This window comes from Tursiops truncatus, chromosome 11, assembly GCF_011762595.2.
Source record: "Tursiops truncatus isolate mTurTru1 chromosome 11, mTurTru1.mat.Y, whole genome shotgun sequence".
NCBI lineage: Eukaryota > Metazoa > Chordata > Mammalia > Artiodactyla > Delphinidae > Tursiops > Tursiops truncatus.
In genome coordinates this window covers 6499387-6521780 of record NC_047044.1, presented here as the reverse complement: position 1 = coordinate 6521780, position 22394 = coordinate 6499387, and the positions used below count along the sequence as shown (strand labels likewise).

Here is a 22394-nt window from a genome sequence, read left to right as displayed (position 1 = left end):
ATTCTAACTTTATTAGTTTTTCTTTTAACATTACCTATTTGGGTAGAAAAGAGGTGAGGATGACTATTATTGGCAGTTCACTATGATTATTGGCAGTTTACTATGAGTAGTAATCATTACAGGTAATTCGTTTTTCATTCCTCTGTAATTTCAAAGATCCTGCATACAAAATGCCTGCCACACAGTAAGTATATAAATAATAATAGCTATAATTAACTCAATAAATAAAAGCTATTATTACTTTTATAATCAGGAAAAAATTGCTTTCTTTCTAATTTGTCAAGTCTTATACAAAGTAGGCAACAATTTCTATTCTCATGTGCACTGTTCACAAAGTGATCACCCAGCACTCACATTTCACAATTAAAACCATTAACAAACGTGGCGGCCAGTGTGGGCTGTTACAGAACCTGGGACTCAGCTGCAGGGAGAGGCTGGAGTCCAGCTGCATTCATTCTGTGATCTATCAGTTGAGTAAAAAGGGCACCTGGGTTCTTTAACAGTCTTATTGGTGCCTGGGTTCTTTAACAGTCTTATTGGTGCCTGAATGAAAATGAGGTTGAAAAGTCCTGGCTGAAAGAGAAATACCGTATGCTAACACATATATATGGAATTTAAGGAAAAAAAATGTCATGAATAACCTAGGGGTAAGACAGGAATAAAGACACAGACCTACTAGAGAATGGACTTGAGGATATGGGGAGGGGGGAAGGGTAAGCTGTGACAAAGCGAGAGAGAGAGGCATGGACATATATACACTACCAAACGTAAAATAGATAGCTAGTGGGAAGCAGCCGCATAGCACAGGGAGATCAGCTTGGTGCTTTGTGACGGCCTGGAGGGGTGGGATAGGGAGGGTGCGAGAGAGGGAGACACAAGAGGGAAGAGATATGGGAACATATGTATATGTATAACTGATTCACTTTGTTATAAAGCAGAAACTAACACACCATTGTAAAGCAATTATACTCCAATATAGATGAAAAAAAAAAAAAGAAAAGAAAAGTCCTGGCTAAGTCTGGGCCACCCTTCACTAGGTACCTGAATTGGGTTTTGCCCATGACTGCCAAGGGTGGGACAGGATGGACCAGAAGCGCAATCCAGAGGGGCCAACCACTAGGTAACACCAGTCCATTTCATCCCTTTTACTTTGGAGCTATCATGAAAACCCCTAAAGGAGGAAGAAATTCCAAAGACTGAGGAAAATATGAACCACTGGATTTTGCACAGTGGGACTAAATGATCCCATTCTAGTACAATTCCATGGCCCTGAGATTTAGGTTGGGCACCTGGCTCTGTTTTTGTTTAGGTTTTTTTTGGGGGGGGGGGGGGCCACACTGCATGGCTTACAGGATCTTAGTTCCCCGACCAGGGATTGAACCCAGGCCCCGGCAGTGAAAGTGCCGAGTCCTAACCACCGGACCACCAGGGAATTCCCCTGGCTCTGGTTTAGAAGCTGTGAGGAAAAGGGTTCACATACCTGGCCTGACTGCTCTCCTTTGGAAGGTCTGCTTCCAAGGCTGGCCCTTGGCTGGCATCTGGGAACTTAAGATTCTGGGAGGGCTCCCATAACCCTAACTGATAAGAGTGGCGCACTGAGCCTAAATTGTTTGTGCCGACAATACAGTTTATGCTAAACACTTGCTTTCCTTCTGAGTCTGGAATTTTGGTGCTAGGCAGAGGGTGCCTACATGACTCGTCCCTGATAAAAACCCTGGGCACTGAGTCTCTAATGAGCTTCCCTGGTTTCACACATGTCATTACAACCAACCGCTGGGGGAATAAAGTGTATCCTGTGTGGCTCCAATGGGAGAGGACTCCAGAAGTTTGAGTGTGCTTTTCTCCAGCCTTTGCCCCACGAATATTTTCCCTCTGTTAATTTTGCTTTGTTCCTGTAATGAATCTTAGCCCTGATACAACTCTATGCTAAGTCCTGTGAGTCCTCTTAGACAATCAGCTAACCGGGGGGTGCTCTTGGGGACCCTTGAAACAGAAGTGGCTTGAGATTTGAACTTCTGGCAGGCCACAGTACTCACAACAATGTCCTCCTCGGTGACTCGAGGGTGCAGATTATTCACGGTCATCTTGGTGCCTTCCAAAGGGCTGAGGACAGGCTGCCACAGACAAAAGAACGTTACCAGAAGTCAGTGAACAGCAGAGCTCACTTCAGGCAAACGACCAGGAAGGCCCAGAGGAAACCCCCATGGAGAGCCTGTCACAATTGGGCCCCTCTAATCATGCCCCCCTCACCCTATGCCAGGGAATGGAACCTCTCATCATCTCCCAAATACGCCGGGCCCTTTCGGGCCGAGCCTCTGCCTGGAAGGCCATTCACGTTTCACGACCCGCCCGGCTCAGATGGCGCTTTCTCTTTAAAGCCTTCCTGTATCTGTTCAGTTGAATTAGATGCTCTTTCCTCAGTGCTCCTGGCAGCCCTCTGTTGTATCACCAGGCACAGTGCTCTGTCTGCAGCTCTGTTTTCCCTATTTGCCTGTGAGCTCTCTGAGGGCAGGGGCCACTGGATCTTGGTTTGCTCATTTGTAAAACGGGGGTGGCAACGCCCACCTCAAAGGCACTATGAGGACCCAACCGGATGCACACAGCACACTGCCCACCCAGCACAGGCTAACTCTCAACTAGTGTGGTCACTTCCTCTCCTTCACCTTCACCTCACCTCAGCAGGCGGCAGCTCTTTGGGGGGATCCTCCTTGTTCACTAACGTCCGGGACATGTTGGTCAAGGCTTTTGTTCGAACAGAGGAGGGGAGAGCAGGAGCTGTGTATGCATCATTCTGAACCACTTTGGTGAGAGGAAGGGCCTTGGACATGGAAAGCTTGGAACTGCTCACCCCAGCCTAAACAAAGAGGAAGAGAGGAATCTGAAAAGCTAGGGACCCAGACACCCCAAGGGGCTGACAACCCCCAGTATCTCAAGGCCTCCCACCTCCCAGTTCCATTATCGATCTAAAGCCAGAAAGGTGCCAGCTGCCAGGGAAGGGGCAGGAGGAGAGAAAAACGGCCTGCACGTGTGTTCACAGAAGCCACTTTCCAGTGTGGGAAGCCCTTTCCAAGAAGCTTCCACGCAGTCCTGAACAGGAGCCACAGGCTCACCCATACCGTTTAGACTTTATAAAAACCCTACAATTTGGAGTTAAGAGGCCAAAAACTCGGGGTCAGGTTCACTCCTAGATACGCTTCTATCACTATGGGCTGGCTGGGAATAGGAACTCACTCTTAAGAAGGCCTGGACTCCCAGCTTTTTGGTCCCTGTTCTGCACAGAGGAACAATGTGTAGCCCTGCCTCCTCAGCTCCCAGACTGTCAGGGACATGCTGGCAGAGTCAGCATGTGCAAAGCAGCAGAAACAGCTCCATCCCTCATTCCCCTGTTACCCCTAAGTGCGGATGTGATCCCTTGGAAATATAAACCAGTGAACTCCCTGGTTTTAATGTGTCTGAGGAAAAAAAAATGCATGAGGCAGAAGTGGCAGGTGGTCTTGTCGTAGGAAAAAGGAGGAATGCAGCAGCCAGACAGGCAGATGATGGGACAGGGTCAATTCACCAGCTTCTGCCAATCCAGGTGAATCTAGATTCATGCTGGATCCCACATTTCTCAAGCTGTTTTCTGAATCTCAAGAGCCAGTGAGTGTAGTGGTTAAACACATAGCCTGGGAGCCAGACTGCTTAGGCTTAAATCCTTGATCCACTACTTACAAGCTGAGCAGATTTATTTCACCTCTCTGTGCCTAATTCCTCATCCGTAAAATAGGGGTAATAATAGTACCCATCTCACAGGGAGGGAAGGAAAGGAAGTCTTAAATAAGTTAATATAAACACAGGGTTTTTTCCAATTAGGGTTAGCCACTAACTGAGTTAGGAAAGGCCCAGCCCCTTTGTAACAAACTGGCATCATTCAGCTTCACACATCACATTAAGAGCTTCAACGGTAACCAGGAAATTAGTCCACATATTCAGTGCAGTGACCAAAACTGAGTCTTTGGGTCTCTGAAGACCAAACAAAGGCACTTAGCTTGGGCACCCACTTGCCTCCCTATGTGTAATCTGGCCGCATGCACTGAGCTGAGCGTGATGTTCAGAGGTCCCTGATATTCCGAGGAACTACTTTCTTTCCTTCTCTGCATCAGCATCCTAGTCCATCGAGCTTTCCCTGCATGCAGGCTGCACCTGGTGGAGCCTTCAGGCAAGGCTCAGTTTATTCTTGCTAACACACTGCCAAGGGAATCCAGACTCAAGAATGGAGCCAGAGCTGCTGACCATGGAAGGAAGGGGACCAGGCAGAATGTCCTGCCACAAAGGAAATAAAATGTGATTCTGTCCTGTGGGATCACTTATATTTCCCCTGCAGTGACTCAGACACAGCAATTGGGAGCTGCAGCTCTGCACTTCACTATCTGTGGGATCTTGAACAAGTCAGTGGACGTGCTGCTGGTCTCAGCATTTATAGAAGCCAGGGGTTGGACTAGTTCCGGTTTTGATAATCTCATGACCCAAATGAAGAAATATTTCTGAATTGAAAGGCCCTACTCTCCACCACCTCTCCCATGAACCTGATCAGACACACCCAGAGTGTAGGAAGAAGGTAAGATGTCATACCACGTGGTGGAGAAAGCTGCCTGAGGCTGCAAATTTCATCTGTTTACTAGGAATGGGAGCTATAACATCATCATCTTCATCCAGGTCATATAAATTCTGAAAATAAAGAAATATAAGCTAACGTGGTATGCAGGCTCTCAACAGACATTTGGAGTAAGGACAACAGGGAGATGAGGGCTGGAGTAAGTGAGGTGGGGAGAGAAGTGGGTGCAGGGGGAGTGCCTGGGGAAACTGGTCTGGGAGACTGGGGCTCAAGTCCTGGCAGGCTGCCTCCCTGCCCCCAAGGGCGCAATGAAAGTGCTGCAATTCCAGTTACATCAGAAGTACCTTTCTACAAGTGGGTACCTTGTAGTTACCTATCAAGGGCCCCTAAAATGTCTGTTTATATCCTTTGGCTTACAAAGTCTGTGCCAGGCAATCTGGCCTATAGAAATAAACCCAAACTCTAGAAAAAGCTTTTTTCCTCCAAGATGTTCATAGAAGGATTTCTAACAGTGGAAATTACAGGAAAATGGTTGAAATAAACTCGAATGTCAACTCAATGGATCAAGCAGTTATTAAAATGTTTACAGTAAATGTGAAACAGAAAAACGCTTGAGTTATAAAGTGAAAACAAACAACATGAAACTGGATAATAACATAATCACAACTACAACTATGCATTAAATAAATAATAATCACACACACACACACACACACACACACACACACACACACACACACACACACACACACACACACACCCCCCCCCCCCCCCCCCACAGGAAGGAACCAGGGCAGAATTTCAACAGGGGCTGGCTGTAGAGAGCCAGAGCATGAGGACTTTTTTATCCCCTTCCTTAACCTTTCTCTGTTTTGCAAAATTTCTGTATAAGCACATACTACTTTTATAAAAAAAATAAAAATAAAAAAAATTTCAATTTGCCTCTCTCTCCCTATGCATTTAAGAAATTTCTTTTTAAAACTCATACACTGCAAAAAGTGTCAAATGTAATTAATCCCTCCTCCAACTCTTCAAATTGGAACCTTGGGCCAGGCCTCAGTTAATCCACTTGGAAGGCCACATCAAAACACGCAAGTGTGGGGGACTTCACTGGTGGTCCAGTGGGTAAGACTCCGTACTCCCAATGCAGGGGGTCTGGGTTTGATCCCTGGTCGGAAAGCTAGATCCTGCATGCGTGCCGCAACTAAGAAGTCTGCGTGCCGCAACTAAGAGTCTGCACATCGCAACTAAGAACTCCGCATGCTGCAACTAAGACCCAGCACAGGCAAAATAAATAAATAAATATTAAAAAATTTAAACAAACAAACAAAACCACACACGTGTGTATACACACACACACAGTCCACCTGTTTGGCCTGGTGGTTATTGACGACGTTGATCTTCATTCCAGCAGGATGGGCATGAGTTGGTGCCATGGCCTTCTGCTGTGGAACCTAGAAATACCCAGTGGTCACAATTCATCCCACAGGGCCTGCATGTGTTCTCTATATGAGTAGAGGATCACTTAACTTAAAATATGGTGGGCACTCAGTTTTGGTCTGTGGTAAAAGGCCCTACAAGACCGCCTTATGCCCAAAGCAGGAAAGCGACAGGAAGACTCATCATCCCAGAGATCATGTGACAATGCATTTGCAGGGCTCAATGAACCTGGCTTAATAAATGTTCACTGCTGCTGCTGTTCCTTTTACCAAAGATGCTGAGAAGATTAAATGATATTGTTTCCATTCCCTTTGGGGCAGCGGCTGTGCAAGTGGCCAAGACCCTGCACTAAGAGCCAGGTCTGATTGGGCTTCTATCCTGGTCCTCCCTCCCACTGACCGGTTGTGTAACTGTGCACAATTACTCACATCTCTGAGACTTAGATTCTTCTTTTATAAAACTGGGGTAATAATCCATGGTTGCAGTGAGGAATACATGTTAAGTACCTGCTACATAGCACGAGCTCAGTCAATGTTTTGTCCTTTCCTCTCACTTCCCTCTACTACTATCTCACTTAGAAAATCACTTAATTTCTCTGGACTACCCCCCACCCTTTTCTTTTACAGAAAAGTGAGATGATATCTTGCCTACCTCATATGGTTACTACACAAACAGCTGGGGGAATTGTCACTTTGCCTAAACACTCCTGGTCCTTGGCCTGAAACTACAGCTGTTACTGGTTTCCAGGAATCTGTGACAGGAGCCACAACCTACCTGGATGGTTTTAGTGAGCTTCAGAGCAGGAGTCACTGTCCCAATGGGTGGGCTCATGAAGGCAGCAGGGGAATTCCGCTTCAAGCTGATCTTCTCCCGGGCATCAGCCACCTGGTGGGGCTTCTGGGGCACCGTGCTCTGCTGCTTGCGGGAATTCAGCATCTCTCTGGCATCTTGCACTTTCCCTTTGATCCGGAACCTGGCATCTTTCTGCAAAAGCTTTTCCCGGGCATCCTTGACTCCCAGCTTGAGCCGGGCATCTGAGAGGCCAATCTTCTGCCGAGCATCAAATCTCTGCTGGAAGGTGGCTGTGCGTGCTGGCTGGCCGAGAAGGCTCTGTTGGATCCCAACACGAGATCGGACACCTCCAACTCCTGGTCTGGCATTGAGCCTGCAAATAAAAACTGCAACATTAAGAGGATCTGGATATCAACAGCAGGCTGTGGAAGTAGAGCCATGGTAATACCGGAAACAAAGAAAGTCCTGGAGAAACCAGAAAGCTGCTCCCTGTCAGAGGAAACAATGAATAGAGACTTCCATAGTTTTATGACTTTTAACTCTGCACTGTAAACAACGTTAGGAGGGAGGGCCTGCTGGTTTCTATCACTAGGTAAGACTGTTTTTGCTCCCAGACCAGGTGTTTTTAGACAGTATGATAGACACCGCCAAACAATACCACAAAAAATATTTCCCAGATATCAAAACCCCACACACTTGAAGAGCAACTTCAGTTTCCAAAGTGCTTCCACATCCTTGCTCTCAATCAGCACTCTCAGCACCCTGTGAAGCAGGCATTATTATGCCCATTTTACAGCAGAAGAAACAGGCTTAGAGAGCTTGAGTGATTAACGGAGGGTGCCCAGCTGGCCTCTGGCAGCCTCCTGCCTCCAGGGCAGGCAGATATCCCCACTGGGCTGGGACCAAGAAAGCCAACACATGGGTCTGGCTTGGAGCCAGAGGACTAACAGACTAAGATATAAAGACTTGGTAGACAGAAAAATAATCACTCTGAACTGTTTCTATTCACAATACTCTGACTCCAAATGTGTAGGTTTTTTCCTCACGCCAACTAATTCTCTAAGTCTCTAGACACCAACTGGGTGTCTGACAGCTCAATTCTGACACTAACTACCTAGAGTTGGCACAGACTCCACAGGTTAAAGGCTCAGTCCCACAAGACTGCCCTCAAGTCAGAGGTCAATTCCAAGTCCTGGGCTTCCTGTTCATCTGATCGACGGGCTATAAATGGAGGGTTCACACGACCCCCCCTCCTCAAGTTACATAATTTGCTAGAATACCTTACAGGACTGAGGGAAACAGTTTACTTATTATTACCAGTTTATTACAAAGGATACAATTCAAGAACAGCCAAAGAGAAGATATGTGTAAGGCAAAGTACAGAGAAAGGGTATGGCAACACCACCCTCCTGGCACATGGATGTGTTCACCAACCCAAAGTTTCTCCAAACTCAATTGTATAGGGGTTTCTATGGAGGTTCCTTTACCATAATTGATCAAATCACTGGCTACTGATGATAAGCTCAATCTCTAGCCCCTCTTTTCTACCTGGAGGTCCAGGGTAGGGAGTGGGGTGGAGCTGCAAGTTCCAACAGGCTAATCATGCCTAGGTCTTTCTGGTGACCAGCCCCTGTCCTGAAGCTCCCTAGGGGCCTACCAAGAGCTGCCTCATTAGAACAAAAGATGCTCCTATCACCCTTATCACTCAGGAAATTCCAAGGGTTTTAGAAACTGTGTGCCAGGACAAAGACCAAATATATACTTATCACAGTCTGCAACAACAAAAATGTCAATCCAGAAACTGTTAAAACTGGAAAGGAACGAAACTCCATAAAACAAGTCCCATTCTCTTCTGGGGCTCCTTCGTTGGCTCTTCTAATGGCTTGCGAGGAAACAGAAGACGCTTCTAGTCCAATCCTGGAAGTCCTCTCTGGGATCTGTGGGCTTCTGCCCACCCCACCATAAGGCTTCCAGCCACACAAACAGTCCTGTGGCAGGTGCCCTGCCTGGGGACACCAACTCCTACGCCTCCTCTTTGGGAAACCCTCTCTGATTCTTCCAGGACAGCCCTCCTTTGTGTCTATTATCCTTTGTGTTCTTCCTTTCTCTCCCTACCCTGGACTGGGAGGGAAGTGGCGGATGGGGCTCATTCCTGATTCACTGCCCCGTGCTTTGTAAGTGTTGCTGAGCCCTGGCTCAGTATCAGAAACATCTAAGGAGCTTCTTAAAAATATAGATAGCTCTAAAAAAAGGAAAGAAAACTAACAAACAAAAAAATACAGCTCTCTAAACCCCACCCCAGAGCTACTGAGTCCAAAATCTGGGTGAAGGCCTGGGCATATGCATTTTTCACTCGACAGGTGATCCTGGAGAACAGCAGTGTTGAAAATCTCTGACCTGGAGTTAGAAGGTAAAACTACTGAATAAACAAGTTCCTATACCATGTCCCACATCACTGCGCAGGCCTCCCAGGAGGCATCCTTCATAGTGGGCAAGCCACTGGGTTCTCCTACTGCCTCTTTCTTCCTCAGCCAGCGGGAGTGAGACTGTCCACCAGCTCCTCTGCTAACAGCAGGAGTGCAACCAAAGGTGAGTCTTCCTGGCACCAGTAAAAGAAAACCTGGACCTTCATCTTGTTATTCTAAGCATAGTGGAAAAACACCTGCTGCCACTACTATGCCAGAGCCAGACCTAAGGCAGTGATGCATAACGTCATTTTCTTTGAAAAATGGCAAATTAGGATTTAAGTACTTTCCGGTGGGTTTATACAAAAAACAGGTGGAAGGGACTTCCCTGGTGGTCCAGTGGTTAAGACTCCGCACTCCCAATGCAGGGGGTCTGGGTTCGATCCCTGGTCAGGGAACTAGATCTCACATGCCACAACTAAAAAAAAGATCCTGCAGGCCACAACTAAAGAAAGATCTCACACGCATCAACGAAGATCCCGCATACCACAACTAGGACCTGGAGCAACCAAATAAATAATTAAATAAATAAATATTTAAAAACAACAACAACAATAAAAAAACAGGTGGAAGAGAGAGTGGAAGGGATCATTTACAGAATCAATCAGATTAGGTTTAAGGTGGGTAGGTGGGACTGCTTGTCCATCCCTGCTCTATTTTCTCATGTAGAGACTCTGGGAGACTGAGGGGACTTCCCTGGCGGCACAGTGGTTAAGAATCTGCCTGCCAATGCAAGGGACACTGATTCAATCCCTAGTCCGGGAAGATCCCACATGCCGTGGAGCAACTAAGCCCGTGCAACACAACTACTGAGCCTGCGCTCTAGAGCCCATGAGCCACAACTACTGAAGCCCGCGTGCCACAACTACTGAAGCTGCGAGCCTAGAACCTGTGCTCCGCAACAAGAGAAGCCACCGCAAAGAGAAGCATGCACACTGCAACGAAGAGTAGCCCCTGCTCGCCCCAAGTAGAGAAAGCCCACGTGCAGCAACGAAGACCCAATGCAGCCATAAATAAATAAATAAATTTATATATGTTAAAAAAAAACCCAAAACTGAAATTGAGTTATTTGTAGTGAGGTGGATGGACCTAGAGTCTGTCATACAGAGTGAAGTAAACCAGAAAGAGAAAAACAAATACCGTATGCTAACACATATATATGGAATCCAAAAAAAAAATGGTTCTGAAGAACCTAGAGGCAGGGCAGGAATAAAGATGCAGACATAGAGAATGGACTTGAGGACACGGGGAGGGGGAAGGGTAAGCTGGGACAAAGTGAGAGAGGGGCATGGACATATATACACTACCAAATGTAAAACAGATAGCTAGTGGGAGGCAGCCACAAAGCACAGGGAGATCAGCTCGGTGATTTGTGACCACCTACAGGGGTGGGATAGGGAGGGTGCAAGGGAGACGCAAGAGAGAGGGGATATGGGGATATATGTATATGTATAGCTTTGTTGTACAGCGGAAAAAGAACACTGTAAAGCAATAATACTCCAATAAAGATGTTAAAAACAAAACAAAGTCTGTGGGGCCATGGGAGGGCTTAGAGGTAGCCCAGGGTTTCTGGAAAGAGTAGTGTCAAAAGGCACCCTAGGCAGACCAAATGTGGAGAGCGCCCCCTACAGCCCACAGCTTGTAGTGTCTTTGCTCTCGCAGAGGGGGAGGGGGGAGCTGAGGAGGCGTTTAAGTTCTCCCCATTTCCCCACCCTCAAGAGCATTCTTTCACTTCTCCCATATAACTTCCACAGCTGAAGGCTCTCTCCTTGGAGCCCTCAAAGCACTGAATAAAGCTTCTATTAAAGCACTTACCACGCAGCATCACAATGATTTGTTTACAAGCCTGCATCATCCACAGGATTAAGAGCTTCCCAGAGGGTACATCCTACAGCTCTTCCCCTATGTCAACAGTGCCCCAGGGGAATGACAAAGGCTCAGAGAGCTATGTCAGGGATCCTACAGGCTACTAACTTACATTCTCCTTTTAGGCTCACAATCTCTGAGATCACCTGCCATCACTTCCATTTTACAGAGGAGAAACCAAATCAAAGAGCTAGTGGCATGGCTGGGACTGGACCCCAGACTCCAGACTCTTTCCATTATAACAGATTCCAAGCTTCTCTCTTTCCTACTCCAAGCCCCAGGGGAGGTAAGACGGGAGAAGGGGTGGCTGCCCTGGAAGGGCTTCTCCTAGAGAAAACTGCCCCTGCAAAGCCAGTCCTCCACCCAGCCCTCACCAACTGGTCCAGTGCCCTGCTAGGATCCTGGCCACCAATTGCTCTCCCAGCTGAGAGGGGGGCACCCACACAGCCATGGCACAGGGCCACTCTGGCCCTTACTCCAAAAGTGGAACCCACAAGGATCTTGCTGAGCTGCAGGAGCTTCAGGAAAGGTCTCCCGGAAGAGAAAGCAGCTGGTCTCTTTGTAATGAGTGGACATTACAAAGGGAACCAGGCTGCATACACACTGACAGTAGAATACTTCATTGACGACCAGGTCCACCACACAGTGGACGTCAGACACATCCTAACCCAAACCTGAGCCTGGCCTCCTGAATGAAGATGTCCTATCTTCATCTGTCTTCTCCAAATCCCACCTCCTCCCATCACCAGGGTACCCCTACCAAAGGTTCCTGATATTTATAACTACAGGAGGTGGGATGATCTTATCCTGTGATACACCATGATTTTACAATACCATAAAATTGGGCAAATCTAGACCCAATGGCATAATTATGCTTTCAAAAAGTCAAGTTACCCAATTTCACCAGTCATTCAAGCAATTAAACATTATTGCCAAGAAAAAAAAAGAAAAAGCTACTGAAAGCAACTATTTTGAATAATTAAAGGAACAATGAGATTCTTTTTTAAATGGATGTAGGATTATCAGCTTATCTCTTTTTTTTTAAAAAACAATTATTTTATTTATTTGTTTTTGGCTGCGTTGGGTCCTTGTTGCTACGCAGGCTTTCTCTAGTTGCAGGGCGTGGCCTTCAGTAGTTGTGGCACGTGGGCTGTCGTCGTGGCTCACGGGCTCTAGAGCGCAGGCTCAGTAGTTGTGGTGCATGGGCTTAGTTGCTCCGTGGCATGTGGGATCTTCCCGGACCAGGGCTCGAACCCGTGTTCCCTGCATTGGCAGGTGGATTCTTAACCCCTGCGCCACCAAGGAAGTCCCAACAATGAGATTCTTGAAAACAAAATTCATATCCTTGAACAGAGAATGAAGAAAGGGGCAGATTCAAAAGTTTTCTGGTTCATTCCAATTGGGTCTGAAAAGTAAACCTTTGCAGAAGGAAGGGCGGGGGAGATTAGGCTTCTGAAACCTTAATTTATTCATATTCCTCAACAATTTCCCTTCTCTGATAATTTGTAATGGCTGTTTGAAGTGTTGCCATTGAGAATTCACAGAAGTCCCTGGTTGATAAGCAATGTCTGCCATGGCCACACAAGGGGCAACTGGCTACCACGGTTTATGAAAGATTTTACAAAGAAGGCACTCTCAACTAACAGCTTTGAGCACTTACTACAGATCCATAAACTTTGACCCACCTCCTTTAACCCTCACAACTCTGAGAATTAGGTTATTATCCACCTTTTATAGATGAGGAAACTGAGATTCAAGGAGAGTAACTATCCCAAATAACAGAGCTATAATGGTGAAAGCTGGATTTGAACTTCACTATACCTAGTTAAAATACCAATAAATCAAGCGTGGGTCAAAAATAAAGAACAGGACTCAAGGAGTTAAGGAAGGGTGAATACTGTCCCCAAGCTAAGGAAAAAATTAGGACTCCAGTCACATCCAGGGATATAGCGTACCCTCTAGTGACGAGAGGGTGAGCACACACACTGAGGCTGGCGGACAGGGTGCTCACCAGAAACCCACACACCATACTGCTTGTCTAGCAAGGAAGACCACCAAGATGTCCCGTGCTGGTATTTTTATCTATTTGAACAGCACAAAAAGGTACATTTTGGGGAGGGAGGTGATACAGCTGTGGACGCAAGAGCACGAGTAAGCTACTTTCCCTCAATTCCATGTATTCAGTTCCCTGGTTACACCAGTTCTTTCAACTCCTTTCATAAGCAGCTTTAGGGGGTTTCAGTGTTCAGGCTTTTTATAATCATTGCTCCTCTCCCTGCATGAAAAGACAGCCATTCATCCCAGCAAGCAGCAGTACTGCTTATATGGCAGGCATTAGTCATCAGGAATTTTTCAAATAAACACTCCTGCTAGAAGCAGGTCTCTAAAACATAGAACCAGTTATGTTACCCTCCTGCTCCAAGAACTGCTAAGAGTTCTCTAACAAAGCCCAACCCCTCAGTGGAACCACTAGTCTGGCCCCCACTGCCTGCAGCCTCACCTCCCACGGCGGACTATCTGATGTTCCCGAAACACATTCTGCACTTCTGGCCTCAGTAAATGTTCGGGATGGGGAGAGAGGGAGGTTTTGAGCAAGTCTCTTAACTGCCTGGCCCCATCACACCTTAAACAGTGCAACTGTACACTGCTTCCAGACGCTCCCCAGGCACGCCACCAGGTCCTAGGAAGAGTGGTGTGGGCGAGAGGGCAAACGCCCTCTGGAGCCTGTGCCCCTCCCCCAGTCCCCTGCCGGAGCCTGGCATACACATGACCAGGGAGGGTCTGTCTGAGGCTAGGAATGCCTCACCCTCTTGGATCTACCTGTGGAGAGCAGAGTGGCAGCTGGCTCTGGACAGATGTCCGGTCCAAAGGATTCGGGCCCACAAGGGGGACCCTGGACTATTCTAAAGTGGATTTTAATCCATGGGGGTCTCTGGGTTAGAACGTGTGTGTTGAGGTCATCTTAGGGAGGAAACACAGTTTAGTTCTAACAATTACTGAGGGTCAATTCTGAACTATGTGCTTTAGAGACACAAGGAAAAACAAGACATGATCCCCTTACCCTCCAAGAGAGTCTTGTGCAGATGTTTCATTTTAAATTATAATTCTTCCCTTCTAAGCTAATGTAGCAACTCATTTACCTCCTCCTTGTTTTAGATCTATTTTCCTTCACCTTATTTCAATAAGGAAACCAGCAGTGAGTACCAGGACCAGAGCCCTGGCCTGAACTCAAAAGTTCCCTAACCTCCTCTCCCCACGGCTCCAAGGACTCTCACATATGCATCTGGCCCAGAGCTGCTCACCTCCAGCACACTCAAGGCCCAACTTCCCTACTAAGGCTGCCGTGTCACCTTCATCTAACGACATGGAGGGAGTGACAGACAGCTATCCTGTGAGGGGTGAACTGAGCAAACCAAAGACGGGGTGACTTGACTAACCAAATCAGTGATACTCTCACATCTAAAGGAAGAAATCGACAAGAGGGGCAGGCCCACGCCACAGCTGGTGCCCAGTGCTGCCCTGGAAGGACTCATCTATGGGTCTTGAACAACTGAAGCCACTAGAGATGTGCTGTGTGTGGGGAAGGAGAGCACCTCACCATGGCCTGGATAAAGTACCATGAAATCATTCCCCCCTTTCTCTAATTTCATATTAATCAAGGAACCTTTTGATGATTAACTGGGGGCCAGGTAATAACGATGATGATGACACCTTTCTTGACTCACACAGTCCGATGAACACAAAACAGAATGGCTGCTCTGAAGAACAAGCAAATTCCATGACCTGTGAAAAGGGGTTATTCACACTTCCACGGGCTCAGTCCTTTGCTATTTCCACTAAGAAGAGGAAAGAAGTTTTCTGAGATGGTCATAGGTTCTTTCTTCCTAAATTATTAAGCACAAAGTTCTTCCTGGGACATCCATGCTACATTAAACCAAAGTTTCCAGTAAGGTGATTTCTTCTAGAAAGCATGTAAAATACCCATTTGTTTATTGTAGGAACTGACGTTTGTTCACTGAAATTTGTTCAGACCTTTCAGTCCTTGCTGGGGACTCCCTCCCCACCCCATCTAGTTTTTCCCTTTGCTGGCTGTGCAAGCAAACTAAAAATGGAGATTCCAGCAGGTTTAACCCAAACACAGCATGCAGTCCAGTTTCTTCTACACTGTCTCTTGGCCTGCACTTCCCCCAATCCAATCTTCACATAAAAGCAAAGCAATATTCTCACACTGAAGACTGGATGTTACTTCTGTACTTAAAAGCCTTCCTTAACGATGATGATAACTAACATCTATTGGGCACTCAGTACCCATCAGATGCTTTCTGATGTACTTTAGATACACTGATTGACTAAGTCCTGACAACACCTAATGAAGTGAATATTATCCATGTTTTATAGATAAGGGAAGAGAGGCATGAAGTGGTTAAGTAATTTTCATAAGATCATATGGAAAGTGGGAGAAGCAGGGATTGAAACTTGGCAGTCTGACTCTAGGACCCCAATGCTTAGCTATTATGTCCCCTGGGGGAAGGGATTTGGGCTTCTAGTCTTTTTTTCTTTTTTTTGCGGTACGCGGGCCTCTCGTTGTTGTGGCCTCTCCCGTTGCGGAGCACAGGCTCCGGACGCACAGGCTCAGCAGCCATGGCTCACGGGCCCAGCCGCTCCACAGCATGTGGGACCTTCCCGGACTGGGGCACGAACCCGTGTCCCCTGCATCGGCAGGCGGACTCTCAACCACTGCGCCACCAGGGAAGCCCTGGGCTTCTACTCTTTTAAAGTCATTTGCTAAACCCTTACTATCTGGTACAAACTTTAAAATATACATTCTTACATTCTCATTTAATTCTCTCAACCACCTACCAGGAACCATTATTACAAATGAGGAAACTGCCCAGCTCAGAAGTCACCTGGCCAGGGAGGTACAGACCCAACAATGGGCCTTGCCAAGGGACCAGGTCTGCCTGGCTGCACAGTCTCTGCTCTTCCCAGGGGTCCACATATCCTCCCTTCCCTGCATGCCCACCCAATGCCCAACACAAGACTGTACACATCAACACCAAAAAAAGTACAGACGGCCTGCAGTCAGGAACTGAGGGAAGTGACTGCAGGAAGCGCAGGTCCTGGGAAGCTGGCTCATTCGGCAACTGTCGAGCAAACCTGTGAGACCTGGATGGGCTTAGAAGTGGCCCGAGGACCCAGCACCAATTCCACACCAGTTACTAGAGGGAAGACCTAGGAGAGAACCACTCACACGTAATGGTAGAGTAAATTAATGCTGGGTGCCTGTCATGAACCAGAAGCCAGGTGAAGCGCTGGCTGGTGAATTCCGTGGTGGCGGGCGCAGTGGCTATGTGTGCAGAGGTGAGGGTGGGGGGATACCTTTCAGAGAGTAAAAGAATCCATTTTCTAGCCACAGGCACGCAGGCAGTGTTAATAAATTCACGTCTGCTGAGTGAATGACTACCTGAGAAAACTACATCTACCTTTACAGCCCGGCTGTTTACAGGACATGTGAACTAATTTAACGCGTGCTGGAAAACTACTGGCCTAAGTTCCCACTCTTTCATACAGGTGAACTGGAGCGCACAAAGGCTGGAAATGACTAACAACGTTTGAAGGTCCAGGGGAAGTCCGGAGCACCTAACTGCGAACCATCCCCGCGACTCCTCACCCAAATACAGAACAGTCTTCTCTGCGAACCATCGAGAAACAGCCGGCCTCCAGCCCCGTCCCACCTGTTTCTCTGCCCAAGCCTGAGGCCAACTCAGCCAGCTCATAAAGTGCACTCGGCACCGATCTCAGCTCTCCGTGGCTTCGGGCAACTCACTCCGCCTCCAGCTCCTCATCTGGAAAATGGGGAAAACATTAAGAGCGGGCCAGCAGGGCTGCGAAAAGAGCAAAGACCGCCTGGGCAGCAAAGCGCTTAGAGAACCTGAAATGCCGCACAAAGGGAGTCGAGTGTTAGAGAACAAGCAGGCGCAAGATTTGGAAATTAAAGGTCTGGGTGTGGATCTCGGCTTCGGCACTAACAGACCGGCAGAGTCTGAGCAAATCACTTGCCCGCGCAACTCCAGTCGTCCTAACTCTGAGGCCGCGCTGAGACCGTGGGGCAGCGCCCGGCTCCTCAGACGAGGGGCTGCGCCGGAGAGACCCTCCGGGCCGCGGACAGCGCGTCCCCTCCACAACCGCAGCTCCGCCCCCCGCGGGGCGCCCCTCGGGCCGCTCCCACAAGCCCCTCAGTCCGGCCCCTCCGCCGTCAGCGGTCCGACCGGCCTCTCCCCGGCCCGCCGGAGCGACGGCGCCTGCAGCCAGTGGGCAGCCGGGCGGCCGGGCCCGCGGCGGCGGCGGCGGCCGGGCCAATGGGGAGCGCGGCTGTGGCAGGGGGCGGGAGCAGACGGCCCTCCGCGTCGCGCCCAGACCGTTCCCTCCTCCGCCCCGAGCCCCGCTAAGACTCGGGCCGTGAACCCCGAAAGGAGAAAAGGCCGCTCACCGCCCCTTCGCCGCAGCCCCTCGCTTCCGGATGAGCTCGTCCAGGGAGATGTCCGCCATCTTGCACCGCCGCGCGAGCCGCGAGCAGCTAATCGTCCCTCAGCCCTGGAGCCCGCCCCTTCGGCCGCTACGGAGCAACTAGCGGCTTCCGGCGTTCGGCTGACGAAGTCTCGCGACAGATCAAACCGAGCAAGAACCGGAAGGGGCGGGGCTCTCCCCGTGAGCCTTTGCGACGTCCGCTGCTTATCTGCATACGGCGGGTCGTAGCCCTACCGTTCCCTCTTTCTCCAGACGAGCAAATAAAATGAAAAGCAACAGAAAAGAATTAAATGAGTAAGACAATCTTCAAAGGAAAGAGGTTCTCGGTTCGACGGTCAACTTTGCCACTCACCGTAGGGCTAATGAGAATGGGATTCATTACCTAGGAAGTAAGCGTTAGTAGAGGTTTATGCCTTAAACTTATGAGTAAGGAAAATAACGATTCGGGGTGACACCCGAATCCTCACTGCTAATGTGAGACGAATTTTTGAGCGGGTAAAGGTTGCCCCTACGGTGACCCGCCTACTTTGCGGGATGCCTGGGTGTTGCGATCTGCCCGTACCCCTTGCATTTAAAAGGTAGAATTTAGAAGTTAACCCACTTGAGGAAAGTTAAAAACGAACTAAGGAATTACGTTGTCGATTAACGGTGGTGGTCAAACCTCGCGCCCCTATCCGGGCTTGTTAACCCGTAAAAGGGTTAATATTGGGTTAAAATAATACAGTCAGTTCTTTGGAGCTTACTAGCGGCGTCGACTGGGAGTGTTACCAGCTAATTGTTAGGGGGAGACAACGTGCACTACACGGGAGCCTCGTTGTGTGGGTTATAATGCAGTGCTTACGTACCACGGCTCACACTTATGGGCCGTAGAACGTTTACAACCGAATGTTTTTGCCAGCCTGACCGTTGTCTTCCTGATCTGCACAATGGGGCACATGAACTACGTCGCTGCGAGGGCCAAATGAAGTGTTCCGAATCTGTATTTTTTTTATTAATTTATGTAATCTCAGTCTCCAGCACTGATCCCGGTGGGAGATTCAGTATGTCGAACCAGTGAATGAAAAATACAACAACAGCAGGAAACGGAATTCCTTGGCGATCCAGTGGTGAGGACTGCGCGGTTCTGCTGCAGCGAGCCCGGGGTTAGACCCCTGATCGCGGAAGTAAAACCCCCGCATGCAGCGCGGTGTGGCCGAAACACCACAAACAGAAACATAAAACAAAGACTAAACGTGCAACGCGTTTTAGACCAGCGCCGAACAAAGATTAAGTGCCCTATGAATCACTGCTGTAAGTACAACGGGTGAGTGGAGTTATGTGTTCTCGACAGAACATCACACCGCAGATGAAAACCTGGCATCAGAAAGAAGGTCCGTGGAGAGACGAGCTGGTGAAGATTGGGCACCGGAGGAGGGAAATCCAGGTCCCCGCCTTCGCAGCCGTGATTGGCTGCTGGCTGGCCCTCCTTTTCTCAGTCGTGAAACAGGACCATTAACTCCTCCCTCCGCGAGGTGCCGGGAAAGAACGCGGAAACCAGGAACCAACCCTTGGCCGGCTGCACAGCGAAGGGCAGGCAGGTGCGCAGGATTAGGAAAGGGCCAGAGGAGCGCGGGAGTTAAGGCCCTTTCGCACCTCCACGCGAAGAAAGCGAAGTGTAAAAATAGCGCTTAAATAATTTCCTTAAACTACCCCAATAGTGGAGTCATTGATGTCATGTAATTCTGTGACTGCCGGATTGCCCTCCTCCAGAAGCGTTTCGGAACTTCGTGGGGTCTTATTTGGGTGTCGGGACGGCAGGGATCCGGTCACGTGGAGGCGGGGACGGGATGGGACGTCCCACTGGGTCTCCCAACGCTCGGGACATTCCCGGGGCGGAGGCGCCGGTTACGATTCCTTGATCCTGGGTTTCGCTCCATTTCTTGTATGAACACGCAGGACTTTTTTCCTGGTGTAAACAAATATGGGATTGCCAGCAACGCACTTGCGCTGTAGCCAAAGGAACTGGGTCCTGCCTTACTTGGAGACTAACCAACAATTGTGACCCGCCTGGGAAAACCGCACCCCTGTCGGCAGAGCGGGGAAGGCGGGCGGCATTAGAGGCTGCGCCAGTGCGGGGACCATGCGTCCATGCAGACTCCTGATGCTTCCGTCTACGGGCCTTGGGGCCACCAGCATTTACATGCTGAAATGTGCATCATTTTATGAAGTCCTTTCCTTTTTTGCTTTTATAGTATGTTTGGGTTTTGCATTTTTGTTTTTAATATTCATTTATTCGGCTGCGTTGGGTCGTAGTTGTGTAGGCTCTTCGTTGTGGCGCTCAGGGCTTCCTCTCCAGTTGTGGAGCGCGGGCTCCAGAGAGCGTGGGGTCAGTAGTTGCACGCAGGCTCTAGACTGCGTACGGTTAGTTACCCCGCGGCATGTGGGCTCTTAGTTCCCTGACCAGGGATCAAACCTGCGTCCCCTGCATTGGAAGGCAGATTCTTAACCGCTGGACCACCAGGGAAGTCCCCTTTGTGTTGATTTTTTTAAAAATTCTGTATAGGTGGGTGGTATCAGCGGTGACTTCAGGAGCGTAAAGCGGCTGTTATAAATGTTGTTTTTAAATGGTGTCACGTCTGAGAGGGTGGAGAATCACTGGCTTATTCACTCACCCATTTTACAGGTGGGGAGACAGACTTACAAGAGGGTAGGGACCAGGTCCAATTTACGTCCTTCCCAGCTTCAGCAGACAGCCTCTTGTGGGCTCAGGCAGTGTGCAGCAAGTCTCAACGCTCAGGCCCGTTTTCTTATCCTCCAGATGGGGACAGGCACCAGGAGACCTAATGTGTGTCAGACGCTCAGCAGTGTCCTCAGCAGACGGTAGGTGTGGAGAGTCAAGCGCTCAGCAGAGTCCTCAGCAGACGGTAGGTGTAGAGAAGAGCCATCAGGGCCTGAGAGGCCCAGGCTGAGTCCTTCCCCTGCCCACTGAGGAGTCCCAGCCCTGCTCCAGGATGTGTGAGGGCCAGAGACAGAATGGAAGGTGAGAGATGAAAGGGGAGAGTGGCTCTCTAGCCCCGAGGCCTCCTGTGAACTCCCCCGTCTTCTCCTCTTCCCCACTCCACTCCAGCCACACTGGCCCTCACTGTGTCCCAGGGCCTCCGCACTTGCTGGTCACTCCCGCTGGAGTACCCCTCTAGCCCTGCCTCCCTCTCCAGTCTCATCCTCACTGTCCCCTCAGCCACCTGCCTTCCTTGATCTGTTTCTGGAAGTTTCTTCCACAAGCTTGTTCTAGCCACAAGGCCTTCACACTTGCTGTTCCGCCTTGAACACCTACCCCAGTGGGGCCAGCTCCTTCCCTTCACATCGCAGCACAAAGGTCACCTCCTCAGAGGGAGTTCCTGCTGCCCAACTCTGAGAACAGCCCTCATTCCCACACTGTCCCGCCTTTTTTTGTTTTTTAATTTTATTTTTATTTTTGGTTGCGATGGGTCTTTGTTGCTGCACAGGGACTTTCTCTAGTTGCGGTGAGCGGGGGCTGTTCTTCATTGCAGTGCGTGGGCTTCTCATTGTGGTGGCTTCTCTTGTGGAGCACGGGCTCTAGGCACGTGGGCTCAGCAGTTGTGGCTTGCAGACTCTAGAGCGCAGGCTCAGTAGTTGTGGCACACAGGCTTAGTTGCTCCGAGGCATGTGGGATCTTCCCAGACCAGGCCTTGAACCCGTGTCCCCTGCATTGACAGGTGGATTCTTAACCAGCGTGCCACCAGAGAAGCCCCACACTGTCCCATCTTTAACTTCCATCTTGGCATTTCCCATCACCAGTTACTTGTCTAGTGTCTTTCTTGTGAACACCCCAGGAGCAGGGAAGGGTGTGTCTGGAGCAGCCTTGGCCCTGGCCCTGGCCCTGGAAGAGTGCCTGAATGAATGAAGACACTCCCTTCCTCACCTGTAGCTTCCCCAGGACAGGGCGACACCTGCCTTGCCTCAGGCCCGACCTCCACCCTGAAAGCCATTCACTGCCCTGAGCCTCAGTCTCTCTGTTGGAAATAGGTGCTACTGACTTCTCTCTACTTCTCTCAGGGCTCTCCAAAGGACAGAGTAAAAAGGAAGACACTGGGGACACACAGGGTTGTCCAAAGTTGGGACTGGGGACACCTTTTAACACGGCTGAGATGATGTGAATAAGGCTGGGTGTAAGGGGAGGGTTAAAAGTTGGACCCCCACTGTCCACACTCCATCTATTCCCAGGAATCTACCCTAAAAGAAGTCATAAGAAAGGAGGGTGAAGGACTGCCCTACTGGCGCAGTGCCTAAGAATCCGCCTGCCAGTGCAGGGGCCACGGGTTCGAGCCCTGGCTTGGGAAGAGCCCACATGCCGTGGAGCAACTAAGCCCGTGTGCCACGACTACTGAGCCTGCGCTCTGGAGCCCGCGAGCCACAACTACTGAGTCTGCGTGCCACAACTACTGAAGCCTGCGTGCCTAGAGTCTGTGCTCCACGACAAGAGAAGCCACCGCAATGAGAAGCCCACAAACCGCAACGAAGCGTAGCCCCCGCTCGCCACAACTAGAGAAAGCCCGCAAGCAGCAACGAGGACCCAACGCAGCCAAAAATAAAAATAAATTTAAAATAAATTTTTTAAAAAAAGGAGGGTGAACATGGCCACTGTTATTTACAAAATCTGCAAACTGGAAACAGCCTAACTGTCCAACAACAGGGATTTGCTACATAAG

At 49.2% G+C, this 22394-nt stretch overlaps 1 protein-coding gene and 1 non-coding gene across 4 annotated transcripts in view; one reads left to right on the top strand and one right to left on the bottom strand.

The window, feature by feature from the left end:
• Positions 1 to 17805, bottom strand: part of POLDIP3 (DNA polymerase delta interacting protein 3) — a 29661-nt gene extending 11856 nt beyond the window's left edge. For 2 of the 3 annotated variants that reach the window (XM_004321355.3, XM_019944314.3), the window contains exons 1-6: positions 17648 to 17805; positions 6809 to 7199; positions 5962 to 6048; positions 4612 to 4707; positions 2675 to 2854; positions 2037 to 2114 (exon numbers count right to left, since the gene is read on the bottom strand). In XM_004321355.3, coding sequence (XP_004321403.1) covers positions 2037 to 2114; positions 2675 to 2854; positions 4612 to 4707; positions 5962 to 6048; positions 6809 to 7199; positions 17648 to 17706 — 891 coding nt within the window. In that variant the 5' untranslated portion in view covers positions 17707 to 17805. The remainder of the gene's footprint in view (positions 1 to 2036; positions 2115 to 2674; positions 2855 to 4611; positions 4708 to 5961; positions 6049 to 6808; positions 7200 to 17647) is intronic. The other variant, XM_004321356.4, reaches the window with a different exon arrangement.
• Positions 17806 to 18094: 289 nt separating this feature from the next.
• On the top strand, positions 18095 to 18244 carry LOC117314358 (U12 minor spliceosomal RNA). Its single transcript, XR_004529105.1, has one exon. It is a non-coding gene; the product is annotated as a U12 minor spliceosomal RNA (small nuclear RNA).
• The last annotated feature ends 4150 nt before the right edge of the window (positions 18245 to 22394 follow it).